Source organism: Miniopterus schreibersii (genome assembly GCF_964146895.1).
Source record: "Miniopterus schreibersii genome assembly, chromosome: 5".
Taxonomy (NCBI): domain Eukaryota; kingdom Metazoa; phylum Chordata; class Mammalia; order Chiroptera; family Miniopteridae; genus Miniopterus; species Miniopterus schreibersii.
In genome coordinates, this window is record NC_138106.1 from 41,150,429 (window position 1) to 41,177,369 (window position 26,941).

General features: G+C 39.0%; 1 protein-coding gene across 2 annotated transcripts in view; it reads left to right on the forward strand.

Annotated features, from left to right (window-relative positions):
* Positions 1 to 5,195: 5,195 nt before the first annotated feature.
* CCDC50 (coiled-coil domain containing 50) overlaps positions 5,196 to 26,941 on the forward strand; it is a 62,431-nt gene continuing 40,685 nt past the window's right edge. The window contains exon 1 of one of the 2 annotated variants that reach the window (XM_081137822.1): positions 5,196 to 5,571. In XM_081137822.1, coding sequence (XP_080993948.1) covers positions 5,523 to 5,571 — 49 coding nt within the window. In that variant the 5' untranslated portion in view covers positions 5,196 to 5,522. The remainder of the gene's footprint in view (positions 5,572 to 26,941) is intronic. The other variant, XM_081137823.1, reaches the window with a different exon arrangement.

Sequence of the window (26,941 nt, forward strand, 5' to 3'; positions counted from 1 at the left end):
TTTGCAGCTTTTGCAAGTTTGTAATTACGAATGTTTCTATACTTGACCTCCCAATGCCCTTTCTCCCCTCTATGCTTCATTCCACTGAACCAAAGGTGAAAGAAAGCTTTGGTAATTGTGATTCCATTACAGGCCAGACATTTTTGCCACTCCACTTAATAACAGCAGTGGGGTGAATGGCTTTGGTTTCCAGAAAATGAGTGATCTGATACCAAACTCTTATCCTGAGGATTGGCTTTTGGGGACCAATCTTTGTATCAGTGATCTTTGCCTGGGGCTGTCAGAAAACATACTTGTGGCAAAGTTTACTGCCTGCTAACACTTTGTTGGGAGGTGTGAGAACAGGAGTAAAGAGGAAAGGAAAGTGAGGCAGAAAGAAAACAAATGCTAGGAGGTATTTTCTTGGCAGGCCACATTTTTACAGGAAGTGAAGGGTCATAGGATAAGTGTATATTTAACATTAATATTGTCAACCAGTCAAGCAATTTTCTAAAGACGGTTATAACATTTCACTCACAGTAGTAATGCATGAGTTCTAGTTTTCTTCAGTTGTTAAAAATACTTTTTTCCCCCATTGAATTACCTTGCATTTTTCAGTGCATATATTTAAGTTTCGATTAAATGTATATATGTAAGTTTTTTTTCAGGATTTTCTATTCTATTTCACTGAACTGTTTCCTTATACCAATAGTACATTATCTCGATTACTGTAATTTTATAATAAGTGTTAAAAACAGGTAGTGTAAGTCCACCAAATTAGTTCTTTTTCAAAATTGTTTCGACTGTTCTAATCATTTGCATTTCTATATTAGAATCTATTTCTGTTAAAAACCCTGTTGGAATTTTAGATGGAATTGCATTGCATCTATTGTTCAAAGTTGAGAGAACTGGCCTCTTAAACATATTAATTCTTCCAGTCCATGAATACAGAATAATTCTTCACATTAAATCATCTTCAGTTCCTACAAGCAACATTTTGCAGTGTTCAGACTAGAAGCCTTGCATATATTTGTTAAACTTATTGCTAAGAATTGTCTATATTTTGATGTTATAATAAATAGATTTTAAAAAATTTTGTTCTCTAATTGTTATTAGTATATAGAAGTACAATTGATTTTTGAATATTAACCTTGTACTCTGTGCTTTAGCTAAATTTATTATTTCTAATAGTTGTCTTGCAGATTTCTTTGGGTTTTCTATTTAGACAATCATATCATATATAAATAAAATTTACTTCTTTTTTAGTTAAAGTACATTTTACTTTCTTCCCTTCTTACTGCACTGTTGAACATTGCACAGTAAGATGCTGAATAAAATTTGGGAGAATTTCTATCCTTTACTGTTCCCAGACTTAGAGGAAACAGTGCAATATTTCACCAAGCTGTATATTTTTCATAGATAACTTTTATTAGATTGAGGAAGATTCCTTCTATTTCTGGTATGCTGAGAGTTCTGTTTTTTTAACTTATGAATTGGTGTTTCATTTTGTCAAAATTGTCTTTGATAATATCTGTTGAGAAGATCAACATGTTTAATTGAATTACATTGACTGATTTTTTAATACTAAGCCAATTTTGCATTCCTAGGAGTAAACTGAATTAGTGTTTATATGCTATTCTATTTGTATATTTTTAGATTTGATTTACTAATATAGTGTTGAGGATTTTTACATCTGTCTTCATAAGGGATATTGGTCTTATATCGCTCTATTCATATAATACCTCTGTCAGGTTTTGCTATGCTGGACACATAATATGAATTGGGTCACGTTCCCTCCTCCTAACTTAATCTAGTCTTTTATATTACCTTATAGAAATGTAATTTCACTTATCCACTCATTACTTTGTGCTTTTATTGTCATGAATTTTACTTCTACATACTTTAGAAACACTTCCTTTATATATATATACATATATATATATTTGAGCTAAACAAAAAATTGCCTTTTAGGGAAATAAAGAGAAAAGATAAAATAAGCCAGTTTTTGATAACTTCTTTTCACATTTAGATCTTTCTTTCCTTTAAATCCGAAATTCCATTTGTTATCTTTTCCTTCAGCCTTGAACCACCTTTTTTTTTTTTTTTAATCTATTGTAGTGTAGGTATGGTGGTTATAAATTTTATGAGATTTCATTTATCTAAAAATATATATACTTTTTTTTCCTTAAACATATCTTTATTGATTTCAGAGAAAGGAAGGGAAAGGGAGAGAGAGAAACATCAATGAGGAGAGAGTCATTGATCGGCTGCCTCCTGCACACCCCCCGACTGGGGATCGGGCCGCAACCCAGGCACGTGCCCTGACCCGGAATGGAACCCCAATCGCCTGGATCCTAGGTCAATGCTCAACTGCCCAGCCACGCCTGGCTGGGCTGAAAATATATTTATTTTATTTTATTTTGAAGGACAATTTTGTTACATATTGAATACTGTTATAAATGGTATTTTTTCTTGTTATTACTTTAAAGTTGTAATTTTATTATTTTCTGGCCTATGATCTGATTAGAAGTCAGTCATATGTTACTTTCTGCAATGGCCCCCAAGGTATGATTCCAAAATAATGTCTGTGTTTGCATGATTTTTTTATGGACCATATAGTCAGAGCCCATAAAAGGATAAGGTATTGGGACTTTATCAAGTTTTCAGAGCAGGTTTTATGACTTTTTTGTACCTACTTGCTGATAAATGCATGTATATATATAAATTTGGTTTCAAACGTACTTTCTTTATAACCTGGTTGGGAATTTTTGGGTGGAGTTGCTAGCCTGTAAATATCTTCAGTAATTGGCAGATACCACTATCCAAACTGAATTTTCATTGGCTTAGGTCACTTTTTAACAATGTGGCCAGTGGTATAGAATCATCTTGGGAGATAAATGAGATAAGCAGTAATACAAAAAAATAAAAAATATATATATTTCAAGGTCGGTAGGGTCATACCTATTACATGGTAACAATTAGCCAGTAAGAGGAGGGCTGAGAATTCACCTCTGAATTTGGCAACGTGGCCATTGTTAATGCCAATAAAAATAGCTTTTATGGACTAGGAGGGTGGGGGTGGGACAAAAAGTATGATTGGAATGGGTTTAAGGAAGGATAGGAGATAGACATGTAAATAGGTGAGTACGTCTTACGATTTTATGGAGAGTATAAGAAATTAGGGGAATTTTTAAGGAAAACAAAGCAGTGACCCTTTGGCATATCTTGATATCAGGCAGAGTCTGAACAGAAAATAGAAGCCACACTCAGTATGATTTAACTGAAAAGAATACAATGAAGGGACTATTTAGAGAGGTATGAGTACCATTAAGGGCACCAGGGAGACTGAGAAACCATTACCATTTTAGGCCCAAAAGGGCACCGGAAGGAAATGGTATTAGACACCCATGAGAGCTGGAGCCACAGAAAAGAAGCCTCTAGACAAGCCTTGTAGTTAAAGAAACACTGTATGGCCAAATTGTTGGCCTAGCATCAGGGGGAGGGGAGTGTAATGCATATGTTGATATCTCTCCTCTCCCTTGTTTTGATCTGCCAGTGCTTTGCTTGGTGGAACTCAACAGGAAGCTACAAGGCAAGGAGGCCCTGGTCATGTTTTCATAAATATGAGCCTCCCAGGGCTGGGCATGACAGAAAGTGGAGACAATGGATTTGGGAAGGGAAACGAAAAATACAATATTCTCTATGACCACAAGAAGTTTAAAAAAATAGTCACTAGAAGGCAGGGAACTTAAAAATCCCCATAAAAATACTTTTGTAATATTACCTCTTTCCTATTTACACATTTTACTGGATGTTCTTTCCGCCTAGTGCAGGGGTTGTCAAACTTTTTCTGTAAAGGGTCCAATAACACATACTTTATACTTTGAGACCTAAGTGGCAAAATTGAAAATGTTTTATCTATACAACCACTTAAACAGCGATCAGTTAAACACATAAAAAGCAGCCATTCAAATCCAGTGGGTGGGTTTGACCTGTGGGCCGTGGTTTACTACCTTCCGGCCTAGTAAGTCTTGTAAATTTTTGCTAGCCGACGGTCTGCTTATCTTTTCAATGTCAGGTCCAAACAAAACCTCTTCCATGCGGCCTCTCATATGGACTCTGAGCAGAGTGACAGCAAATCCACGTTTACTCTCTTAAGATGGTAAAACTACTAGTTTAAATCGAGAGGGTGCGAGGGGCAGGTTCTAGAATCCAGGGCCCGCAGGACGCGCAGGACCCGCAGCGGCTCCGGGACCGCCTGGCCTGCTGCGCGGCACCCTCGGGACAGGCCCTCTTCTCTCTCTTATCTTTGTCACGATCTTCAGTTTGGCGTCCCTTTCTCCCGGCGAGGGCGAGCCCTCCGCACCGAAGGAGAAGGCCGGTGTGTTCCAGCTTATATAACAAACCCCGGAGGCCTTCCCCCTGACCCGCCGCGCGCCCGTCCCGGCGGGAAGCGTGGGTGGGGAGGAAGGAAGGGCGCTGCAGGCAGAGGTGCTGCGCGACCGAGCTCGGGAGGAGCGGCTCCCAGGCGGGTCCCCCGCGCGAGAGTCCTGTTGCCAGGAGGTGGCAGACAGAAGATGTTGCCAGTTCCGGGGAGACAGAAGTCACAGGGACAGTGCAATGTGTGACAGGCTACGAGAGGGAGACTTCTGACGCTCGGTTTTATCAGCCCCAGCACCGAACTTCACACCTGGTAGACATTCGGGTGTTTTTGATGAATGAATGACTCAGTTCACCCAGCTGGTGAGCATTGGCCCAGATTTTTATCAGCTGCTCCCTAGTTCCCTGCGTCGTAGTAGTTTTTTTTTTTTTTTTTTAAATGCCCATATATTCTCTTTCCTCTAATCCCGGGAGGCCAAGGTTGCACACACAGGAAGCATCTGGGGCAATCTCAGCCCCCCCCCGCCAGAGCACAGAATGCCAACTACACGCTGACAGCGACGATTACAGTCTGGGTGACCCCTGGGGCCCCCTGTTGAGGCCTTTAGGACACGGCGCCCCCGTCCAAAGGCGCGACCCGGGGCTGGGAGAGGGGCAGGGCTCGGCGGGGGCGGGGGCGCAGCGGGGCCCAGCCTCGGGCGCGGCGCCCGGCACAAAGGAGCGCGCGGGGAGGAGGCCGCCGGAGCCCATCTCCGCTCGCCAGCCGCTCGCAACTGCGGTTTCAGACCTGCAGCTTCCCCCGCCCCCCGCCCGCCGCCCCCCCGGGCCCGCCCGCCGCCTTTCTGTCTCCTCTCTCCCTCCGTACTGGACGGCGCGAGTCCATTTCCGGGCCCCGGGTGTTAGGTAGCGATCGGAGCCGGGGGCGCGGGAGCAGGTGGCTGCGGCGGGGCAGCTGGGCCGCCAGCCTGGGGCGCCGGGGCCGGTCCGCGGCCGCCTTCGTCGCCCGCCAGCGCTCGCCCGTCCCTCTCCCTCCTCCCGGGCCGCGCGCGCCGCCGGCCGGACTTTGCGCCGCGTCAGGCGCGGCTGCTCCGCGCGGGGTCGCGCTCGGCGCCGGCGGCCGCGGGGAAGCGGGGGGCCAGGGGCCGCCCGGACCCCCGCCCGACATGGCCGAAGTCAGCATCGACCAGTCCAAGCTGCCGGGAGTCAAGGAAGGTACGGGCCGGGGCAGGGAGCGCGCGCGGGGCCCCTCCCCGCTCGCTCGGGGTTCCCTCCGGGCAGGGGCGTCGTCCTGGGGCCCCCGCGGCCCTCGCGCGGCGCCCGCCCGGTGCGGGCCTTGCGTGGCCGGGAAGGGAATTGGATTTAGGCTCTCCGGGGGGATCCGGGCAGACGCCTGAGGTGGTAAGCCTCAGTCTTTCCCTGCGTGAGGAGAGGGGGGAGACGGGAGCACCGCCCTCATCAAGTGGTTGTGCGGCGATTCTAGCGGGTAGCCAGGAGCTGGGGCAGTCGGACCCACTGGCGTCCTTAGAAATCGAGGCTCAGCCTCGCCGGCTTGGAGGCTGGGACGCGGGGAGGGGTTGACATTCGGCTCCTAGTGGAGCCTTTGTTTTGAAACTTGACTCTTTCCCTCCTTCTTTCTACTTTTCCTCGCCCAGCGTCTGGCTGGCTGGCTTTCCCACCTTCCCCAAGGTTTGAAAGTTTGGTCTTGGCACTGCCCAGCGCGGCGGGGCGTATGGGAAGCTGTTATAAGCATTTTCTTACAAAAAGCACTGAGCTAGGGGAAACTGGGGACGGACTGGTGACCTTGATGTCTTAATGGCTCCCTACACTGATGTCCAGGAAAATAATGCTTGGTTAGTACTGGGCTGGCTTGGCTGTCAGCAGGCAGCCCTTTCCCTTCCCTTCCCTTGTTTTCATCAGCTGCCCCAAGAGCTAGCGTTTTTTATTGAGGTCTTGGATACTGGATCACCTTAACCTTTCGTTGCTTTTGGCTGTTCTTTGGCCCTAGGAAGCACAGACGCTCCTGAGTGCTGTCTGGGTTTGCAGAGATTGCCTTTGTTGTGGCAGTCATTTATTCAAGTGAGCATTGTGGCCTGAGGTGCCTTGGGAATGTGGAGTTGAAAAGAAGAATCTTTGCTTTCTTGAAACTGTGTTTCTTTGCCAACTTGACTTGACTCCAGTGGTCTTGTGGGTGCTCAAGTCGACTCTGAAATCCCAAGAAAACCTGACTTTTGTTTCCCAGAGATCCAAACACTAGGAGACAGTCACTGGTTTTATGTGGAATTTTTAATGAGGCTGGGCCTGAGCCTGTCTTCTTGTTCCTGAAGGATATTAGAGTTTAGGCCTGAAATCTCAACAGTAGTATTTTTCAACCTTTAGTTCCCTGCGTAGCTTTGGTGAACATTATGGCATTCACATGCAAATGTAGGTTTTACAGCATTGTCCAGACTAGGCCGTTCCACAGTTTGAAAGTCTTTGAGATTTTTTGCTGATCTTTATTTAGCCTTTTGGGTCTGAGTTGTGCGCATGTGTTTGCTGTAAGGAAACTGATCCTTGTGTAGTGTGCAGTGCTTCCTTGAGGGTGGGTGATGAGTAGAACGAGAATTGGGAGTGAGAATTGGGAGTCCCAACACAACCTTAACATGTGAAGTGTTAATTATATAGTGCCGTGATTTTGCCCAGCCCCCTCTTCATGTCAGTGACCTGGAAGAAACTTGAGACTCACTTTATGTATATGCATTTATATTGCTCTTAAGTCTTCTGGTTTCTGACCGAGACATGAATGATTTATTCTAGTATATTCATTCTCAAGAGGTTCAACAAAGACTTCCATCTAAAAATGCAAAAATTTTCTATTGTTAAGCTCTGGAATTTAACACATGTGAATTGGCTTTCAAGGCACATACTATGGTGTTTGGCAACCCAGTTTACATAATATGGTAAAGTGGTAAGGAAATTTAGTGTGGCTTTTTTATTAAGTTAAAATTAAATATTGGTTGATTTTGAAGGTGGTCAGAAATTGTTGAGAAGATCATTGTCGTTGTAAGTATCTCACTTTTCTGGTTCAAAGATCATCAAAGGAAATGATGTATTATATATTAGCAACGTCCTAATGGTGATGTAGTTTTTGATCTGGGAAGTATTCCTGTCTAATAAAGTGTATCTTTCTCTAATATAACTCTTAATTATGGCCCAATTACTCCCTAACAATATCTTTGGACCCTAATTAAAGAGAACAGAGCTTGTGCTTTATGATTGGGTAAAATATAGACAAACATTGAGAGTGTTCTTAATGCTGAAACTTCAACTTAGTTTGAAAAGGAAGTTTAGTTTGCTTAATATTTTCTGGCACAGATTTTTAAACCCCATTTAAAAAAATCTGTTTCCTCCACTTTTCTTTTTTCCATCTAAACCTTTAGTAGGTTTATATACAGTTACAATTTGGGATTATGGGGTAGATTCAGTAGAGATTGAGAATAGTAACGCAGTGGGTGTCTGCCCTTTTCCCACTGCATTATTTTTTTAGGAGGGGGGAGGGGAGCCCTGTGATCTTTGTTATGAACAGCTCAACAGAGGTCATGGGTAGCAGCTGACATCAGGGAAAGGGAATATTTGAAAATTTTCTTTCCTAGGTTAAAGTCTAGAGCTTGTTTACTTGGTTTTAAGGCAAAGATATTCATCTTTTGGACAGACCTTTAAAAAAAAAACAAATTAGGGCAGTATTTTTATCTTGGGAAATCTCTCTTAAAATAGGAGACAAAGGGACACATTTGAGTTCATATGTAGGCGAAAAGAATTAAGTCTAACTCAGTGTCAACACACATCATTATTCCTGGTTTAAAAGCATATTTGGAACATCTGCATACTTTCTGTTATAGAAATACTGTGGCCAGTGCTTAGGAATCATGCTTTATTTCTTCTGAAGCATTTGAGGTTCTGTGCAGCAAGATTTGAAATAATTTCCAGCCATTTTTTTTCATCAGTAGATATATAATTCAAATGAATCATGCAGTTTGTGAATGTTAGACAAAGGTATAGTCAGGTTCTGACAATATTCTGAAAGTTTCTTAGTTTAGATCAGAGCTGGGAACACATTTTTCTAAAAATAAGTACTTTTCATCAATTAACAAACAGGTTTTTGGTCAATTTTAGCTTCCTTGCCGAATTGTTTTTCTGAAACAATGATCTAGACACCCCACTTTCCTTTTTGCTCTCTCCAGTCCTATTTCCATATCACCACTTAATTTGAATTGCTTACTTATCATTGTAATCTTGCCTCCCCCCCATCTAATAATGGTTTCACATTATCTTAAACTTTTGGTTTAAGAGCATTAGCCTGTTCATCAAAGCCATTTCTAGACCCTTTTAAACTTTATTAACGCCTTTGCATTTTTTCCCTACTTTTAGCCATGTAGCACTTATGTTGTAACCCTCCCATCTTCTCCCAGTGCCAACCTTCATTTTTCTTTCCTTACAGCAGTAAGGAGTTTTATTATGTATTTTGCACTCTTACCATTCTTCAGATGGAAGATTTCACCATCTCCTAAGTTAACTGTGTGTGGGGGGGGCGGGGGGCAGACACGCATGCACATGCGTGTGTACTCACACACTTAGCATCTGAAATCCCTGCACCTAGTAGTCACTTACTTCTTGAAGTAAAGGTAAACAGCTATTCTGAGAGCAAATCCTTTTTTCTTTAGTGAAAGACAAAGGTTAGTATCTTTTCAGAAATACACCTAGAAAGCACTGATTCATTTTAGGTCCAGGACACCCCAGTTGCATAATGGGGCAAATTGAATTAATGGCATAAATCCAGAACTTTAAGGGGAAAGATACAAAAATCATGTCTGGTGCAATAAGTGAGCTAAGTAGTCCCAGAGGATCTAAAGCATATCACATGCACACTAGGCATCTAATGTGATGGCAATCTGTGAGATGTACATTATCTGGCTCCAGGGCAAACTCCCTTTCTCTTTTCTTCAGAGTTTTGGTTGTTTTTTAATAAGACCATGGCTGGATCTCCTTGAATTGGAGGTTTGTGTCTTGGCTTTTTTATCCTCAATCTGGCTTCAGGTCTCTTATTTAGCCAGCAAATACTCATCAAATATTTGAATGTATGAATGAATGAATACATTAATAGATGCTCTCTTTTAGTTCAGGAATTTTTATCTTTGGCATAATTATTTCATATTCCCTCTCAGAGTATAAACTCTTAAAGGGCAAAGATAATGCCTTTTAACCATGGTTATCATGTATCATAATGCCAGTATTAAATTTATAAAACCTTTTAATTTTTTAAATAATGTTTATTTTCTCATGCATATGTATTATAAAAAGAATTCATCCAACATAGGTATAACAGAGAGTTAAAAAAAAGTAATTCCATACTCTTCCTTCTGGCCTTGAAAGTAATCATTATTAAGGATAAAATTTTAGTAAAAACATTTTTAAAATGCTATTTTGTGGTTTTGACTTTTATTTGAGTTATAGTTTTATTTTTTTCCTCTTAAGTGTAAAGCAGCATCACACAATTGGGCGGCTAGAAAGAATCTAAGGTACGTATTTTAAAGTTTTTTGTGTTTTTTTAAAATTTATCTTTATTGATTTCAGAGAGAGGAAGGAAGAGGGAGAGAGACAGATAGAAACATCAATGATGAGTCATTGATCGGCTGCCTCCTGCACGCCCCCTGCTGGGGATCAGGCCCTCAACCCGGGCATATGCCCTGACAGGGAATTGAACCCTGATCTCCTGGATCCTAGGCTGATGCTCAACTACTGAGCCATGCCCGGCCAGGCTAAGGTATGTATTTTAAAAAACAGCTTATGTGTCCTGTGCCATCCATTGAGGGAGGGTACTTTCACAATAAAAAATGCCCTGTAGTACATGGACATGATCTTCACTGTGGTGGAGAGGCAATCATATAGAGTTCAAGGAGATGTAAAGAACCCTCTAAATTATTACGTGGACCCAAAATGCCTCTCACATAAGGGAGAAAAAAACATTTCAGTTCATTGCTATATGCAGGTATGCATTACTTTATTAAATGAATCAATGATTTAAAAAAAAATAGATATAGCTGTTCTTTGCAAAATAAAAATTCTTTAAATAAGCATTTCTGAAACCATTAAACATTTTGTTTGTTTGTTTTAACTAACAGGTACTTAAAGGACATCTTCTCCCTTGTGGGAAACTGTAAAGTTAATTGGTATTTTTAAAAAGGATCTCAGAGTAGAAAGCATTAAAACCAATGATCTAGGCCAACCTCCTCATTTTCCAAATGAAAATCTGAGGCCAGGTTGGAGAAGTGAGTTGTACAAAGCCACAGAGGCTAATGAGCTAGTAATTGGGACATTGGGGCCTAGACTTAGAAAAGCTTAAAACTGAATATTCATATAGTTCAGTGTACCCACCTCTTCCCTTTTCCACCTTTGTCCTTTCTCACCTTCTCCCTCCTTTATAACCTCCCTGTCTCTCTCCCTATCCACCGCTTCTTCACTTTTAAATTATTCTGTAGATGCGTAAGAGCCATTCCTGATGTGTTTCGTATGTTTAAAACAATGGAATGAAAATAACGAGTGATAGCCCGGCTGGATGTGGCTCAGCTGTTGAGCATTGACCTAGGGTCCAGGAGATCGAGGTTCGATTCCCCGTCAGGGCACATGCCCGGGTTGCAGGCTGGATCCCCAGAGGGGGCCATGCAGGAGGCAGCCGATCAGTGACTCTCTCATCATTGATGTTCTGATCTCTCTTTCTGTCTCCCTCTCCCTTCCTCTCTCTGAAATCAATAAAGATATATTTAAAAACAAAAAAATGAATGACAAAACAATTTCAGATTTTCTCAAGTTATTTTAGGGATAATGTTGGATATGAAGGTTAATGAGTTAACATAGGTTTTGTGTTTATAATTAATTTTTTAGGTTTTAGTATTTTGATTCAGCAAATGAATTACTGTGGGAACTACAGGGGGTTACACTCCTTTCCCCGTGGTTTTTCTACCTGCAAAATGCATTTCTTCTCTGGTACACTCAGCTTGAAGGTGTGGACACTTTAAGATAAAGTATATTAGGAAAATCAAGTCAAAGGGAGCCATAGGCCGTGGTTTTTCCTCAGTTCTAATCTCAGTAAAATCAGGAGTTTTTATTGAAATAAATGAATTTTGCCTCAGTAACAAAAAGCAATTATGATACTCTATTGCTCATGAAGAAAACAGGCCACAAAACTTAGGTAAACTCTGCTTGAAATTCTACTTGAGCACAGGAGCATATATTAAAATGGACTATCCTGCCCTATGGGGGAAAACAACCCTTACAACACATACATTGGCACCTTCAGAAGCAGCCAGTGGAAGGGCTTTGGAATTAATGTTTTTTTAACTGATAACCCATTTAAAGATGTCCTGTGCTTCAAACTGTAAAATTAGGATACCCTAGATCATGTATACGACCTACAAAGGATAATTGGTTTTATATTCAGAAAGACCTTGGGGATTATTTAGACCATTTATTCCCAAATGTTTGAATTGAGAAACTAGTGTAAAGGTTTCTAAATACTGCTTTTAAAAGGACATGACAAACACACACAAAAAAGAACTACTTATTATTGCCATCATTTTATTAAAAAAAAAAATCACACACACATTAAGATTTGCAACAACATGGATGGACCTCGAGGGTATTATTCTAAGTGAAATAAGTCAGACAGAGAAAGACAAAGTATGATCTTTATTATATGTGAAATCTAATACATGTATATGTATACATACATATATACATTCATATATAACCAAGCTCATAGATAGAACAGATTGGTGATTGCCAGAGATGGAGGTAAGGGTTGGGGTAGGGGGTGTGAGAAATGGGTGAACTGTTTGTTTTTTAAGTGTGAATAAATTGGAAAAAATACAGTATTTTTAAAAGAATTTATTTCTGTGATTACAAAAGAATACAGGTATATTATAGACAATTTAGAATAGTACAAGGAAGAAATTGAAAAAAATATATAATTCACTGTGGGGTGGAGCTGGTCTTCAAAGATGACCTCTGAATGAGCCATGCCTCCCAGTACTCACACCTTTGGTATCCCTTCTCCTTGAACTTGGGCTGGCTCCAAAACTTGTTTTTGACCAGTGGGATATAGTAGAAGTGATGCGGGATGACTTCTGAGGCTCAGTCACTAGGGACCTTGTGGTTTCAGCCTGGGTCTCCTGGAACACTTATTCTTGACCAGTGCCCTTGTGGAATCCAGCTGCCATGCTGGGCAAAGTCAAAACCCAGAGAGAGCCCACGTGAAAGTGCTCTGGCTGACAGCCCCCGTTGAGCTCTTTGCCGACAGCCAGTGCCACCTGCTAGCAATATATGTAGTATGGACATCCAGCCTGGCCGAGCCTTTAGGTGACTACAGCCTCAGCTGCTGTGTTCTGGTGACATGAGAGACCCATTGTGAGGACCACCCAGCTAAGACTTTTTGACCCACAGAACCATGAAGAATAATCTTAAACTATTTTAAGCTACTAATTTTTTGGGGTGGTGGTAGTGGTGTGGTATGCAGCAACAGATAACTGGCAAGGGTGTTGGGTAAAATTTCAAAGTAAACTTGTTTTAAGGGAGGGTGTTGAGGCAAGAGAGCTTGATGGGCATTACTGCTCGGTCACACACTCACTAGCTGTGGGCAAGTTATTAGCTAATGTAAACCCTAATTTTCTATATTTGTTAAATGGAAATTGGGAGATTTATAAGTATTCCAGTGTAGTAAAATGTCCACACTAAGTAAATGTTAGTTTCCATTAAAAAACACACACACATAATAGTATGTAGGTATGCACGTTACAGTTAGTTGGTAACTATACTCATAAAAACAGTGAAAACTTTCTAATAAAGTAGAACCAGTGTCTAACTAGTATTGTTTATAAATCAGTATTTTCTTTTTAGTCAAATTCCTTGAGGTATAATTTACATATAGTAAAAATTTATCCTTCTTATATAGCATATAATTTTGGGTTTTGACAAATGTATAGTCCTGTAACCACCACAACAATCAAGATATAGAACAGTTACATAATCCCCAAACGTTTATTCCCCACCTCTGCCAGCTACTGATTTGTTTTCTGTCACTATAGTTTTGCCTGTGCAAAAATATAATATAAATGGAATTATACAAAAGTAGTTTTTTGACTTTGGCTTCTTTCCCGTAGCCCAAGTGGAGATATATCTGATACTATGTTGTATTAGTAACTTTGTTCCTTTTTATTGCTGAGTTCCAGTGTATGGGTGCACCACAGTTTGCTAATATGCTTATCCGTTCAGTGGTGGTTTGCACCTTTTAGTGGTTATAAGGTTGCTGTAAATATTTGCATACAGTTGTGTGTGTGTGTGTACGTAAGTTTTCATTTCTTGGGTAAGCACCTAGGGTTAGTGGGTATAGGGGTGAGTGTATATTTACCTTTATAAGAATCTGCCAGACTGTTTTTCAAAGTGGCTGTACTATTTTGCATTCTCGCCAGTGATGTATGTGAGCTCCAGCTGTTCTGCATCCTTGGCTGCACTTTGTATTTGTCTAGGTCTTCTTTTTTTAAATTAAAATTTTAGCTATTTTAATAGGTGTGTAATGTTATCTTACATGTCTTCAATTTTCATTTCTCTAATGACTTACGGTGTTGAACCTCTTGTCTTGTACTTATTTGCCATTATATCATTTGTTGAAGTGTGTTCTAAGCTTTTGCCTTTTTTAAAGAGAATCAGACTTTTTTTATTTTTGAGTTTTGAGAGTTCTTTGGATATTCTGGATTTTAGTCTTTTATCAGATACACACACACACACATATATTTAGCTTTATAAGAAACTGTCAGTGGTTTTTACACCTTGGTGCAACATGGGGAGCTTTACTATAAACACATTTCCTGGCCCTACTTGATGTTAACTGAATCTCTTACAGATGGTACTGGGAATCTGTAGTTTTTATACCTAGATTATATACTACTTGGATTTACACAATGCACATTTGGTTTATCCTGACAGAATACTGTAGCCACCCTAATGCAGGGATCCTACCCTACTCTCATTTCTTAACCTTTTACAGTGGCAACTCATTTCTCTATCAGTGTTAAAGAATGAGTGGCATTTTTTCCCATCCAGTTATTGAAATTTGTTCCCCTAAAAGAGGAATCTGCAAAATATGGCCCTTGGGCCAATCTACTCACCTGCTGCTTGTTTTTATATAGTAGGAAGGTGGGCTGAGAATAGTCTTTACATTTTTTAATGATTGAAAAGAGAGGAAGAATGTTTGTGCCATGTGAAAATGATCTGAAGATTAGATGCTACAAATATTAGATGAGTAATTGTGGCGGAGACCCTATTACCAGCAAAGTTTAAAATTTTTACTATCTGGTACTTTATAGAAAAAAAAAAATCATTTTCAATGAAATTTTTAAAAACTTCCTTATTTAATTTACTTTAAAAAATTTTCTTTATTGATTTCATAGAGAGGAAAGGAGAGGGAGAGAGAGATAGAAACATCAGTGATGAGAGAGTCATTGATCGGCTGCCTCCTGCACGCCTCCGACTGGGGATCGAGCCTGCAACCCGGGCATGTGCCCTGACCGGGAATCAAACCCCGATCGCCTGGATCCTAGGTGGATGCTCAACCACTGAGCCATGCCCAGCCAGGGTAATTTTCTCTTTTGATATTTCAGTTATCACTGTGAGCATCAGTTATTACAACTTTTATTTAATGTGGTGGTGCTGGTGGGGACTGTTGTGGATAGAACTTTTATGACACCATGTTTTATTTTTTTAGTGACTTTTAAAAATAATAGACTTTTTTAAGAAGAAAAAATTTATACTCCATATAAATTTCTAGGGGCTTCAGAATTGATGAACTCAGTAGGAAGCTTATGTAAAGTGAAAGTATGCCCTACTGTGGAGTTTCATGAGTGAAGTGCATGAGTGAACATATTAAGTTGTTTAAAAAAGTTTGCTTATGATTTTTAGCTTGTTATTATCTGCTCTCTTCAAAACTGTGTTATTGACATTTGCAGGAATGAAGTGTTACTTCGTCTCTTGGAAACTTGTATCGGAAGTACTGGGCTTATTTACCACCAGACTGTGAAGGCTTAGTGTGCAATTGGCAGTTCCAGTCCTGATATAGCTCTTCAGTGACCAAATACCAGGGGAGTCTCCACTGGACTTTTTTGGCTTTTATTTTTCTAATGAGTCATAAAGCCTGAGTCACTTTCCATTAACTTTACTCCAGGACTTCTAACTGCATGTGGTAAAACCGTGAATGACTTATAAGGAGATCTTTCCCTCCTCACCGCCTCCTCATCCACAACAAAATTTGTTTTCTTCATTGACTGTATAGAGGAGTCTATGATTTTTAAGTATTCACTAATTTTTGAGTATCACCTTCTCACCAAATACCTGAAAATACTAGCTTTTTCTTCCTATTAAGAGCTTCTGTACAGTGTGGACTTAGGGTTGGCACATACTGTCAGAAAGTCATTGTCTACATGGGAAGCCTGAAGAGGAGAGAGGAAGAAGGAACTTGGGTAGTACCCTAACCCCCATCTGTCCGGTTTGAGTTTGGCCTGACATGGGGCAGCAGCCGGCTCGGAAAGGGCTGTTCACTCTGTCTGCAGTTACAGGTCACTCTCTGGCTTTGTCTACAAGCCGTTTCTTACGCCGTCAGTGATGGCTGGGTTCTAATGTGACATGTCTGCTTCTATTGTCTCCCCAGGTTTCCGTGGTCAGACCTCATTATTTCAAATTAGGCTTTAGGGTACCCATAAAGCATTTTTTCTTTTCTTTTTATGGTTACCCCATTAAAGCTCCACAAAGTTATCTTTGAAAGATAATTTGGGCTCTCTGTATGTTGGAGGAGACAGACGGGGTTTAGCAAGTGGTTAGGGAGCTATTGATAGACTCCACTTTACATTGCTTTTAACATCTCTGAATTCCAGGAACTTGCTTTCAAAGGCACTCAAGCTCCCAAACGTATAACTACTGAGGCTTAAAGTCAGGGTTATTAAATAATTTATGGGCCAAACTCGTACACTGTGTGAGTAAGAAGGATGTGATTCTAATAATTTCCCCAGAATAGGTGTATACTGATGACCATAGAACTGGAGGAGACATTGCTGAAACACTGCAGGCTGTTGGATATGATGATGGAGTGAGGTCTTTATTATGAAACCTTTTCTGGATACATAATGTAAAGTTTTCACTGGTACTTTGAATCCAAAGGACACCTATCTCCCATAGACTGTTTTGAGGTTCTTAATCTGTTTTCTGTTTAATAATTGATTACTAAATAAAACATGATATCTTTTCTGCAGAATGTAGTGTCAGTCACTAGGGTTTTTATTTAGCTCTTCATATTTGGGTATCAAAATTCTATTTTTATTCAGCTTTCTTTTTGATCCCTATTTATGGTTTCTCCCCACATAGTCTCCCCAAATGTGGGGAGCAGGTGTGGAAAGGATTTGTGCAATTGAAAGGAGGTAAGAAGTGCACACACTTCTGATTCCCGCTTACTTGGAATGTATGAATTATAACTGTCATATTCTTTGTCATTTTAAATAGAGCAAGAGGCTACCTTTTATTGTATACTTTTCTGCCACTCATCTTTTCTTTGTCTGCTATGCATCTTTTCAGTAATTGAGTTCCTTCTAGAGTTATTTTGCAGTATTTGCCCTAATTTACTGATACGTTAAAGAATATATCTAAGCTGAAATCCAGTTGTAGCTTAAAACTTAACTTCAGCAGACTAACCTCTTTACAAAGGGAAGTATCTTGAACTTAGGCTTGTGAAACCTGGTTTTACACATCTCGTTTTTACCACTTACTAGGTGTAAAGACTCAGAGAAAACACTAAACATTTCTAAGCTTCAGTTTCTTTATCTATTTATTGGAGATAATATTTGCTATGCCTAATATAGGAACTTGTAATGAAAGGTAATACAAGAAATGAATACCAAAACATTCTGTAGAACACTGTGGTATACATTCAGTCTCTTGATATTACTGTTCAAGTTGCCCTGTAATACTTCTACTTTTCCTTCTTCCAGACCACTGTTCCTGTGACCCCAAATCCTCTGCCCTGAACTTCCTTCTACACTAGCCAAGTACAGGCTATTTGTGCCCATCCCACCCTTCCCTGGGCTAGCTCAAGTGCTGATTCTCTGTTATGTCTACCCTGCTTCTTTCCTGTGTGTCTTCACCCCACTTTGAAGTACTTCCTTAAGCAACATGTCTTAGACTCTCTGTCTACTAGTTCTCTCTCAAGAGACTGTGAGCCAATTGATCTCAGTATTTCTCGGGGATCCTTACACATAGCAGATACTCCAGAAAACTTGTCAGACTATCTGACAAGTAGGCCAGCTGACCTGAGCTAACTGAACCTATGCCTCCAGAATAAGAGCTGTGTTCACTTGCATGAATTCACTAGGGTAGGAACAGGACTAGCCAGTCATTTACTTTTTCTTGTATGAGTTTTTCTCATTTCTCAAATTCCTGTAAGAGATTTATTGGTGTTAAGCTTAATTCAGGACTTAAATTCATAGTAGTCTCCTTTGGAAACAATGATTTTACCTGGCTGTGAATCGGTTTTAATTATGTAAGACCCTGTTAATGTGTGCACATTTTTAAAGAATGTGATATGGTGTCATTTTGTCACTGTTACTGGTGGAGGTGGTTATGTTCTTTGATGGTGTTGGAATCCATTCAAAATTTTTATCTTTGCTATTTTCTCACTTAGATTTATTTTTAGGTAAAGGGGGCAAAGTTCTTATAAAGTTTTAACTAAGTTGATAAAACATAATATGCATTTTTTTAAGTTCTTGATTATAAGGGGTGCTAATTGTGAAGAATCAGAAAGTTTTGGGTTGGAAACTAAAATGAAGAATGTTCAGATTGCAAACTTGGGGTGATTTATGATCAAAAGAGGGTCAGAAAGTATAAGCTCAAGAGTTTTTGCTTTGGGGATGGATATATTTAATGTGTACTTATTTTAGAATAGTTTCCTAAATTAGGGCAAACTAGACTCTTTCAGCTTCATATATTATATTAGAAGTTAACACTACTTTAAAAACATACAGCACTACCAAAAAATTATACTTCTAGGTAGATATTATATCAGATTTTTTGAATTGTCAAAATAATTTTGACTCTTTTTTAAAAAAAGTGAGGCAGGTGAATCCTCTAGAGCAGAAAGGTATTTGGTCAGCTTGGCTTCCTGTTCACAAATGCGGGCTGCCCCTGATTTTCTTTCACTTCCTCTCCAGGGGAATCACATGGTAACCAAGTATACTGTAGGATGCACTGAAGCCAGTTTCATTGGTAATACATAAAGAAATCCAAGGCCTTTAGAAAACATTCCAGTTAAACTGAAATAATTTGGTGATCTCCAAGAAACTTTCTGAATACAGAAGGTGTTCACCTTCCCAGCCTGACTCTGGTCATCTGACCCCAGGTAAACCTTTTAGTAAATGGCACAGTTTACACTCGTATTCATTGGACAGTAAGTGACTGAGAACATGGTCTCATTTTACTCTGACACTGAAGGCTCTGTGAGAACTGCCAGTTGAAAACAGGAAAAGTCTACCACTTTATAAGACATCAGATTAAACAAAAAGTTATTTTAAGATTTATTGGTGGTTAAAGCTACTATACAGATGGATAAAAGCAGATGTTAACCATTTTGTATGTCAGAAATAGTAAAATCAACTGCAGCAATGAAGAAAGCAATATTTGACGCAGAAGGAAGTTAACACAACAGTCATCCTCTGTGGATAGTCTTTCATATTGGCCGTGACTATCACATTTTAGATGATGTGCTTGTATTGAAGAGATAAATGTATGTCACTTATTCTCAATCAACTACATGTCATACAACCTTATATCTGAATTGGATATGCTCTTAAAGAGAATTTGGACTATTTCTTTACAGGTCAGGGCATTGAGGTTTAGATTTGGAAAGGGACTTGTTAAAGGTCACTTGGTGAGCTGCTGACAGAACTAAACTTCTGACAGGTATCTGGAATTAAGAACAGGGTTCTTTGTACTTCCACTTGTTTATTCCTTCTATGCTACAATAAAGCTATTATATTTCTATAATATAGGTAAGAAATATTCACCTTTCTTACAGTAAAGTACCAGAATGTCATGTGGATTTGGCAGAAAGCTTTTACTAGAACAACAAGAATAGAAATTAGGAAATGTATTTAGTTTTAGGCATGCGAAATTTTAAATCTACATGTTAATATGTTGTCTAGATTTTGACCGGCTATACTTTGACTCAATAGTCTACCCTCCTATCTTTCTTGATAGTGATACTTTGGTGATTCTTCTATTTTAATAAACTATAATCACATGACTTTCACATAGAATTGTACTTGCTTTCTAACTGTAGACATTCAACTGAAAAAAAGTTCAGAGTGGTGGAGCTAATTTAACAGTCTAGACAGACTGATTTTCCTTTTACTCAGGCCCACAATGTGTATAAGAAGCTTGTTCACTCTCCATTGGACATAAGAAGTTCGAAAGAGTTATAGAAAAGTAGTGAACTGCTGATTATATTGTAGTTCCTTTCCAGGAAACATTTCCATACATTTATAAGAGGAAATAGTGATTGCATATCCCATTATAGATTTTATACTATAAAAGTGAGTGGATCTTTGATAATCAGTGACTTAGTGGGAAATGACTAGAAGCACTTGATAGAAAATAACTAATTATAAGAATTCATTAACTCTGACGATGACAATATAATAGGTTCCATTTATTGAACTTCCTTTTACTGAGTGACAGATGTTTTCTTCACTTATCTAACTTAGTCCTCACAGTATTTATCTTATTTTATAGATGAGGAACCTGAGGCTCAAAGATATTAAATAACTAGTCCAAGGTTTTTTAGCCTCTAAGTAAGCAATATTTCAATCTTGATTTGTAAAGTTGTTTTTCTTCTGTGCACTACTCTATAAACACCAGGCAAAATCCACAACAACCAGGTTGCCACTTTATGCCTTCTGTTTACTTTTGAATTATTGAGGACATCACAGTTTTCTTATCGGAGTTTACCATGAAGCTTCAGTTTTTGCTTCTCTCTTCCTAAAGTACTGGCTGAATTTCCAGTTTTCTTTGGGAATACAGAACCATCAAACAGTTCATGTTTAGCTTAAATACCAAGGTGAATACAGAATTCTTTCTAAAAAAAGTAAAAAATAAAATATCCCTATTTGATGTACTACATAGAGAGCCACAGTGGTTGTTGACAGAATCGGTTCTAAAAATCTACACACAACTCCCTGTTGTGTGCATAGGAATTTTCTCGGTGTACTTTGAGACACAGGCTCACTTCCTCCAATTTATTGTTGGGTTGTTTCCTTCTTCTGTATGGACTTTACTTACAGGAGAGGAAATCTGATTTTCATTTAACTCTACAGTACTTGCATTATAATTAGGAAGATAAGTCTCCTGATTTTCTGGGAGGCATTCCCCTAGATTAGTATAAACTTGAGTTGATTCTAGGAAAGTACCCATGATCTCAACATATCTTTTAGAAAAATATATTTCTAGTCACTAAATATCACCAATTATTGAGCATATGGGAATGGAATTCCAGAAATCTCGAGATGTACCCATTTGTTATTTGTCCATACTTTTAGATTTACATAAATCCAAGATTACTGGAAATGTGTGTAGAGTTCTTGACAAATGGTTACCAGAGTTGAAATGTGAGTGTTGCAGTTTGTTTGATTGGAGTGAGATTCTAAGAGAATATTTTTACCACTCCTACTTTTCCCATGACCACTATTTACAATAAAGTTTTCTGTGGGAATTTTGAGTATTACTCTCAATTTTTTTGAAATTGAAATTAATTTACTAATCCTAATAGGAAAGAAAGTGCTAGCTAAAGTATCTCCTTGCAGAAGAGAAGTTGAAAGTGGAAATATCTGACTCAAGGATAAATAGAACTTGCAGTAGTTAGTACGTAAGGAAACTCTGGTAATATGAAGCCAATAAACCAAAATGGTTTTTCTTCCCTTGGTGTAAACTTGTACTTAAGTTGGGTTGAATGTGATCATTTGGGTTTTAATGGGCATGACTGGGTTTATCCTGCAGAGGTTTAAGGAGATGGGTGGCTTTTCTTTCTAGGTTAAGGCAAACAGAGAAACCAAACCATTTGAGGGCTGCCAAACCATTTGAGGGCTTGTTTAAGTGCCAGGAAAAGTGCCATTCAAATAGTGGAATAACAGAAGGTTGGAGTTTCTTTAGGGATAAATGGGATCAAAATAAAAGACAAATTCTTACTATCTGGATTTTCTTAGTGGAAAATTGGTTTTAAAAAAAAATCCTGCCTGCTATTGCTTATCTAATTGTATTTACCCTTTTGAGGACCCCATGTGATTATCAGTGGTCTGTCGTTTTCTACATAGAATGTCTGTCTATCTGAATAATTTGTGAGTACTTTCAAAAAATATGTACAATTTTTCTGCAGTACACAAGTACTTAGAGTGGCTATTATTACTCTCATATTACAGGTGAGCAAAAATAAGTGATACTAATTTGTTGAAGATTATTCATCTAATGAGTGTTAGAGCTAGGATTGAACTCAAAGTAACAGTACTCTTGGTTATAGCATATTGCATCCCTGTGCAGTAAGTATTAACTGAATATCTCATGTTCCCAGTGCTCTGTGCAGTGTACTACAGGAAAAACTGTATGAGAGTTTCATCTTTTTCTAAGTATAATTCTGATAGTCATTTTTGGTGTTTAATTATGAAATTTTATAAAGCCATTAAAAAATAAACTGAACTGTTTTAAAACAAGAGTGCTTCCTTTTAATCACTTTTGTGATATTGAGATTAATTACTTATTTAGCTTCTGTGTAAATTCATATGTTCCTAAATTGTTCTGAAGTGGAGCATCCATGTAAATTGTAATTGTTCTTTAAAGAAGGCACCACAGGCAATAAATGTAGGAGACTGCTTCTCCAATTGCTACTGAGTGGTCCAGTTATCTAAACTAGCACCGTTCTATCTGTCACACTCTGATTATTGTTCAGAGCAGTGCTGGTCAATAGAACTTATGTGATGGGTAAGAGGTTCTATATTCTATACTGTCCAGAATGGTAGGCACCAGCTCCATAGGGCTATTTAGCACTAGAAATGTGGCTAGAGAGACTAAGGAAATGAATTTTAAAAATTTAATTTTAGTTAATTTAAAAAAATAGCTACATGTGACTAGTGGCTACCATATCAGTGTGAAATGTTGTGTGTGTGTGACCTCGTTGGAATAATGATAGATCGATAGAACATACAGATTGGTTCAGTTTAAGGAAATCTTTTCTTTCTAACATCTATTCCATCCAACATTGGACCATGTGGATGCAGATCACCTGGTGTTTTGAAGGCAGCCTAGTGACCATTTGGTGGGAATGCAGATGAAGAACCCAAACATCCATTTATTGTGGAAACTCAGACTAAATGACCTGGAGATGATGAGATATTTCTTGAGAAGAAAGGAAGCTCGTTTTGAGTTGTGTTAATATCTGCATCTACATTTTCTAAGAATAAATAAGATCTGAGTTGTTACTTTTCTTGGGTGCTTTTTTGTTTTGTTAATGCCAGCACAGAAAAGTTGGACTTCAAAAGCATCAGTTCATAAAGTTGATGCCTGCAACACAGGAACCTTGTGAGGTTGTTTGTGTTTGTGGATTTTTTTTTTTTTATCATTTATAATAACTTGAGTCAGATATTTCTTATGGAAAACCTAACCTCTATCCGATAGTTCTAAAAGCATGAGTAAAAATTGCTGTTTCTACCCTGCCACCTTCCCTTACCCCTCTTTTCACTGTTCCTCTCACTCCCAATCTTTTACCCTGGAAATTTCTGACTCAGCCATTTTCACTTTTCCAATAAGTTACCCAGTTACTCTGTGGTCTCTGATAATGATGTAGATGGTCTGTGATATTAAAGTAGTACTTCTGATTTGAAGACTTATATTATCTCAGCATTTTCAAAACCCACTTGCCTGTAACCTAGTGTGTCTGTGGTTAGCTATAATATATCTACTTGCCAAACAAGTGGTTTGGGTTGCTGGGATTTTCATTTAACTTTGAATTTGGGGAATTAGAAGAAAAAAAAACCTCAGGAAAATATTTTGATAAATTGCATCAGAGTGAAATGGTGGGATTAAATCAGTTTTGTTTTTGAAAATGTCTGTTTACTGTGCTCAGTCTTGTGCTTTTGCTGAAGGTGTGTGTGTGTGTATGTATGTATATAGGCACACATTTAAAACTGATGCTTGAACTACTGATGATGTCCATTATATAATTTAGTTATTTCTATTTAAATTCCAGCATGATAACTGAGTTTGCTTTTATGTTTGGTACTAGTAAAACACTTCTCTTCAGTGAAAAACTAGTGTTATTTCTCCTTTACGATAATGAGAATTGAGCAACTTTTCATATTTTCCTGATTGCTTTGTTTCTCAGGAAGATCAGATACAAATTTGGTCCTTATATAGACTTTGTTTTTGTTAGCATACTTTTTTCCATTAAAAAAAAAAACACAGAACTTTTTCATTCTATAACCTTAAGGAAATGGTATAGTTAAATTGAATCAATAAAACAGAGCTACTACAACTCTCTTTTTTTTGTTTTGTTTTGTTTAGTAAATACAGAGGTGGACAAAACATTTACAGTTGTGAGTACATGAAACAGAGTTAATACAGCTATTGTAATAACCATAACCTACAAGACTTTTTCTATATGAACAACCTACTTGGGGATTGTTCATTTGGAGGGGATTGGGGGGGTAGAGAGGGAGACAGAGAGACATCGTCGATTGCCTTCCATATGTGCCCCAACTGGGGATCAAACCCGCAACCCAGGAATGTGCCCTGACAGACATTTGAACCAGCAACTTTTCAGTGCACAGGACAGCACTCAACCAACTGAGCCACTCTGGCCCAGCTTAAAAAGGAAAATTAAGCTACATTGTAATCCTAGGATACATAATCAGTGTTAGGATTTTGACGTTTATCCATCCTTTCTAGTATTTTCTAAGTAAAATTTAAGTTGAAAGTCAGGTATTTCAACTGTAGTCAAAGTACACTATAGGCTTATAAGATCAGTCCTGGAAGAGGACCTTTAGGGCTTTACCTGTGCATGGCCCATGTGGTAAGCCACATGACTGGTCATCTTTGTGGTGGGTGGACAGCATCTACTTAAATCACCCATAGCTAGCAGTAAATGTAACATTGTAGTTGGGTTTAGCCTCTTCTTTGAACATCACAAAGCTTTTGCTTATGATCCGTTATAATCTTATGGGACCTCTGTCATATATGCGGTCCATTGTTGAAATGTGTTTATGTGGCACAAGACTGTAAATTAATTGCTCAAACATTACTTAGATATTATTCTCATTGTTTTCAACATTCTGTCTAAAAGAGAAATTTCAGTTGTTGAAGGGACCAGCTATGTTTGCTATTTTGGGGCTCCTAATTGGGGCAGGTGTTTAGGAGAGTGTCTGCAGTCCCTACCTGCTGCTCTTGCCACTGGTGGTGGTGGTGATAGGGCTGGGGGTTGGTTTTGGTGTTGGTATTAGCGGTAGTGATGTTGATGTCATCTAAGTCAGGTATACATAAACTGCTGGGGCTGAGAATATTGACGATTTGACATTAGGATGAGGTCTGTTCACAGTTTCCCTGCATCCCATTTCTTCTGTTCTACTGAGGCAATATTATTAGAGCTTTAGATAAAGAGAAGAAACTCTAATAAGTTAGGGAGACATTTCTTTTGTAGGACAGCACACAAAGGCATGGGGTTTATATATGTTATTTCTTAGTTCAGATTGGCTTAACATCTCTTAGATACCTTCATGTAAAATTCATTACTGCTCTCTTTCCAAAGAGAGAAACTCATTGATGTTGGATGGAGGGAGTGGAGGGGTAGATTTCAAATGGAGATTTTCTTTGGAATTTCCCACTGCATTCACTTCCTAGGGTTTTTCTTGTAGGTCACCTATGAAACACTGCAAATAAAATGAACTTTTTATTGCCCTTGTTTTCAGAAGTAGAGACAGGCCAGCTGTGATTGCTAGAGGCTTATTCTTGGGAGGTAGTGAGACAAAGTAAACTGTGTCCCATTTTTATTGCTTTATTTTGGGATCTAGAAACCACCTTCTAAACACATGTACCACCCTTACCTAAATTTTATTTCATCCTCAGTTTCCAAGAATCTAATGCATATTTATTGTATTTTAGTTAGAATTTAATAATATCACTCTTTGCTGACATACTGAAACTTAGACCTGTGTTTTTTTTTTTCCCCTAGGAGTTCTTTGAACAGAAATATTTGGGGTCAGAAGAGCTCAGTTTAGTTTCCTATTCATTTGTTCACTTATTGGGTTATGTTGGTCAAGCTGTTTTACTTCTCTGAGCCTTAGTTTCCTCATAAATAAAATGAGGATATTGATAAAACATTTACCTTCAGGTGGTTAGGAGGAATACATGTGGCTGTGCATTGTAATCTGCAGAGTGCATTATCAATGTCAGTTGTGGCTGCCTGCCATTGCCAAACTTATAAAGACAAAATATGAGTCTGGAACATCTTTCTCATTCACAGAGAGTGTTTTTATGTATACAGAACAAAGAAAAGCAAGTATAATTCTTGCTCTCAAAACAATGAATATGTGTTCCATCTGCTAATAGCATTTACACAAAAACAGAATAATTCACAAAATTATACCAGAATATAAAAGGAATACAGACAGAGTTGAAAGAAATAGCTTCTAGTGATTGTCTCCTTAATCCAGGCATTTTTATGTGGGTGGCAGCTTGTAAAGATTGAGTCATAGGAATTGTATTTTCAGAGAGTTTTGGGATGTGGGTAAAAGAATGACAGAAGGGGAATGACTTCACTCCTCTCTTAGCTTGTGTAGAATTAATTTGGCCCTCTGCCAAGAATGTTTACCACTTCTGCCCATAGGAATTAACCTTCCTTTGTGATTCATTTTGTATATTAACTCTTTAAGGTGCCCCTATATGTTCTCCCTAAGTCACATCTGAAAGGTTAAGGTCCATGGTGTACAGGCAGGCTAAATAGCCATCTCGGTGAATTAAGAAAAATTGAATTTATTTAGGGAAAAGGGGATGGAGGATGGGGCTATCCAAAGGGAAAGGGTATTGGGTCCATGATGGTACAAAAATATACTTGTGAAACAAGGAAGAGTGTAGGAGAAGCAAAGGAGAACATAGGCTAGGCTGCTTTGGCTCACTGAGAAGTCAGAGAGAGAAGGGGGCCTTGGAGACAGGTTCCGCTGATAAACCCAGGACGAGCTGCCACTGCCCATTGCTCCCCTGGTTGCAAGTCTAGTGGGTTCCCCTCAGAGGGAAGAAGGGGGATGGAGATAGATGCCGCTGGCCTGCTCCCCTGGTGGGGAGTGTGCACTGGGTCCTTTGTCCTGAGAATATTTATCTTTTTCTTGGAGGTGGAAATCTTAGGGGAGGTCTCGGGAATATCTCAATAGAATATTCATCAGCTTTCCAGGTGTGCTTTTTCAGGGTCCTAGTATCCACTGATTGGTCG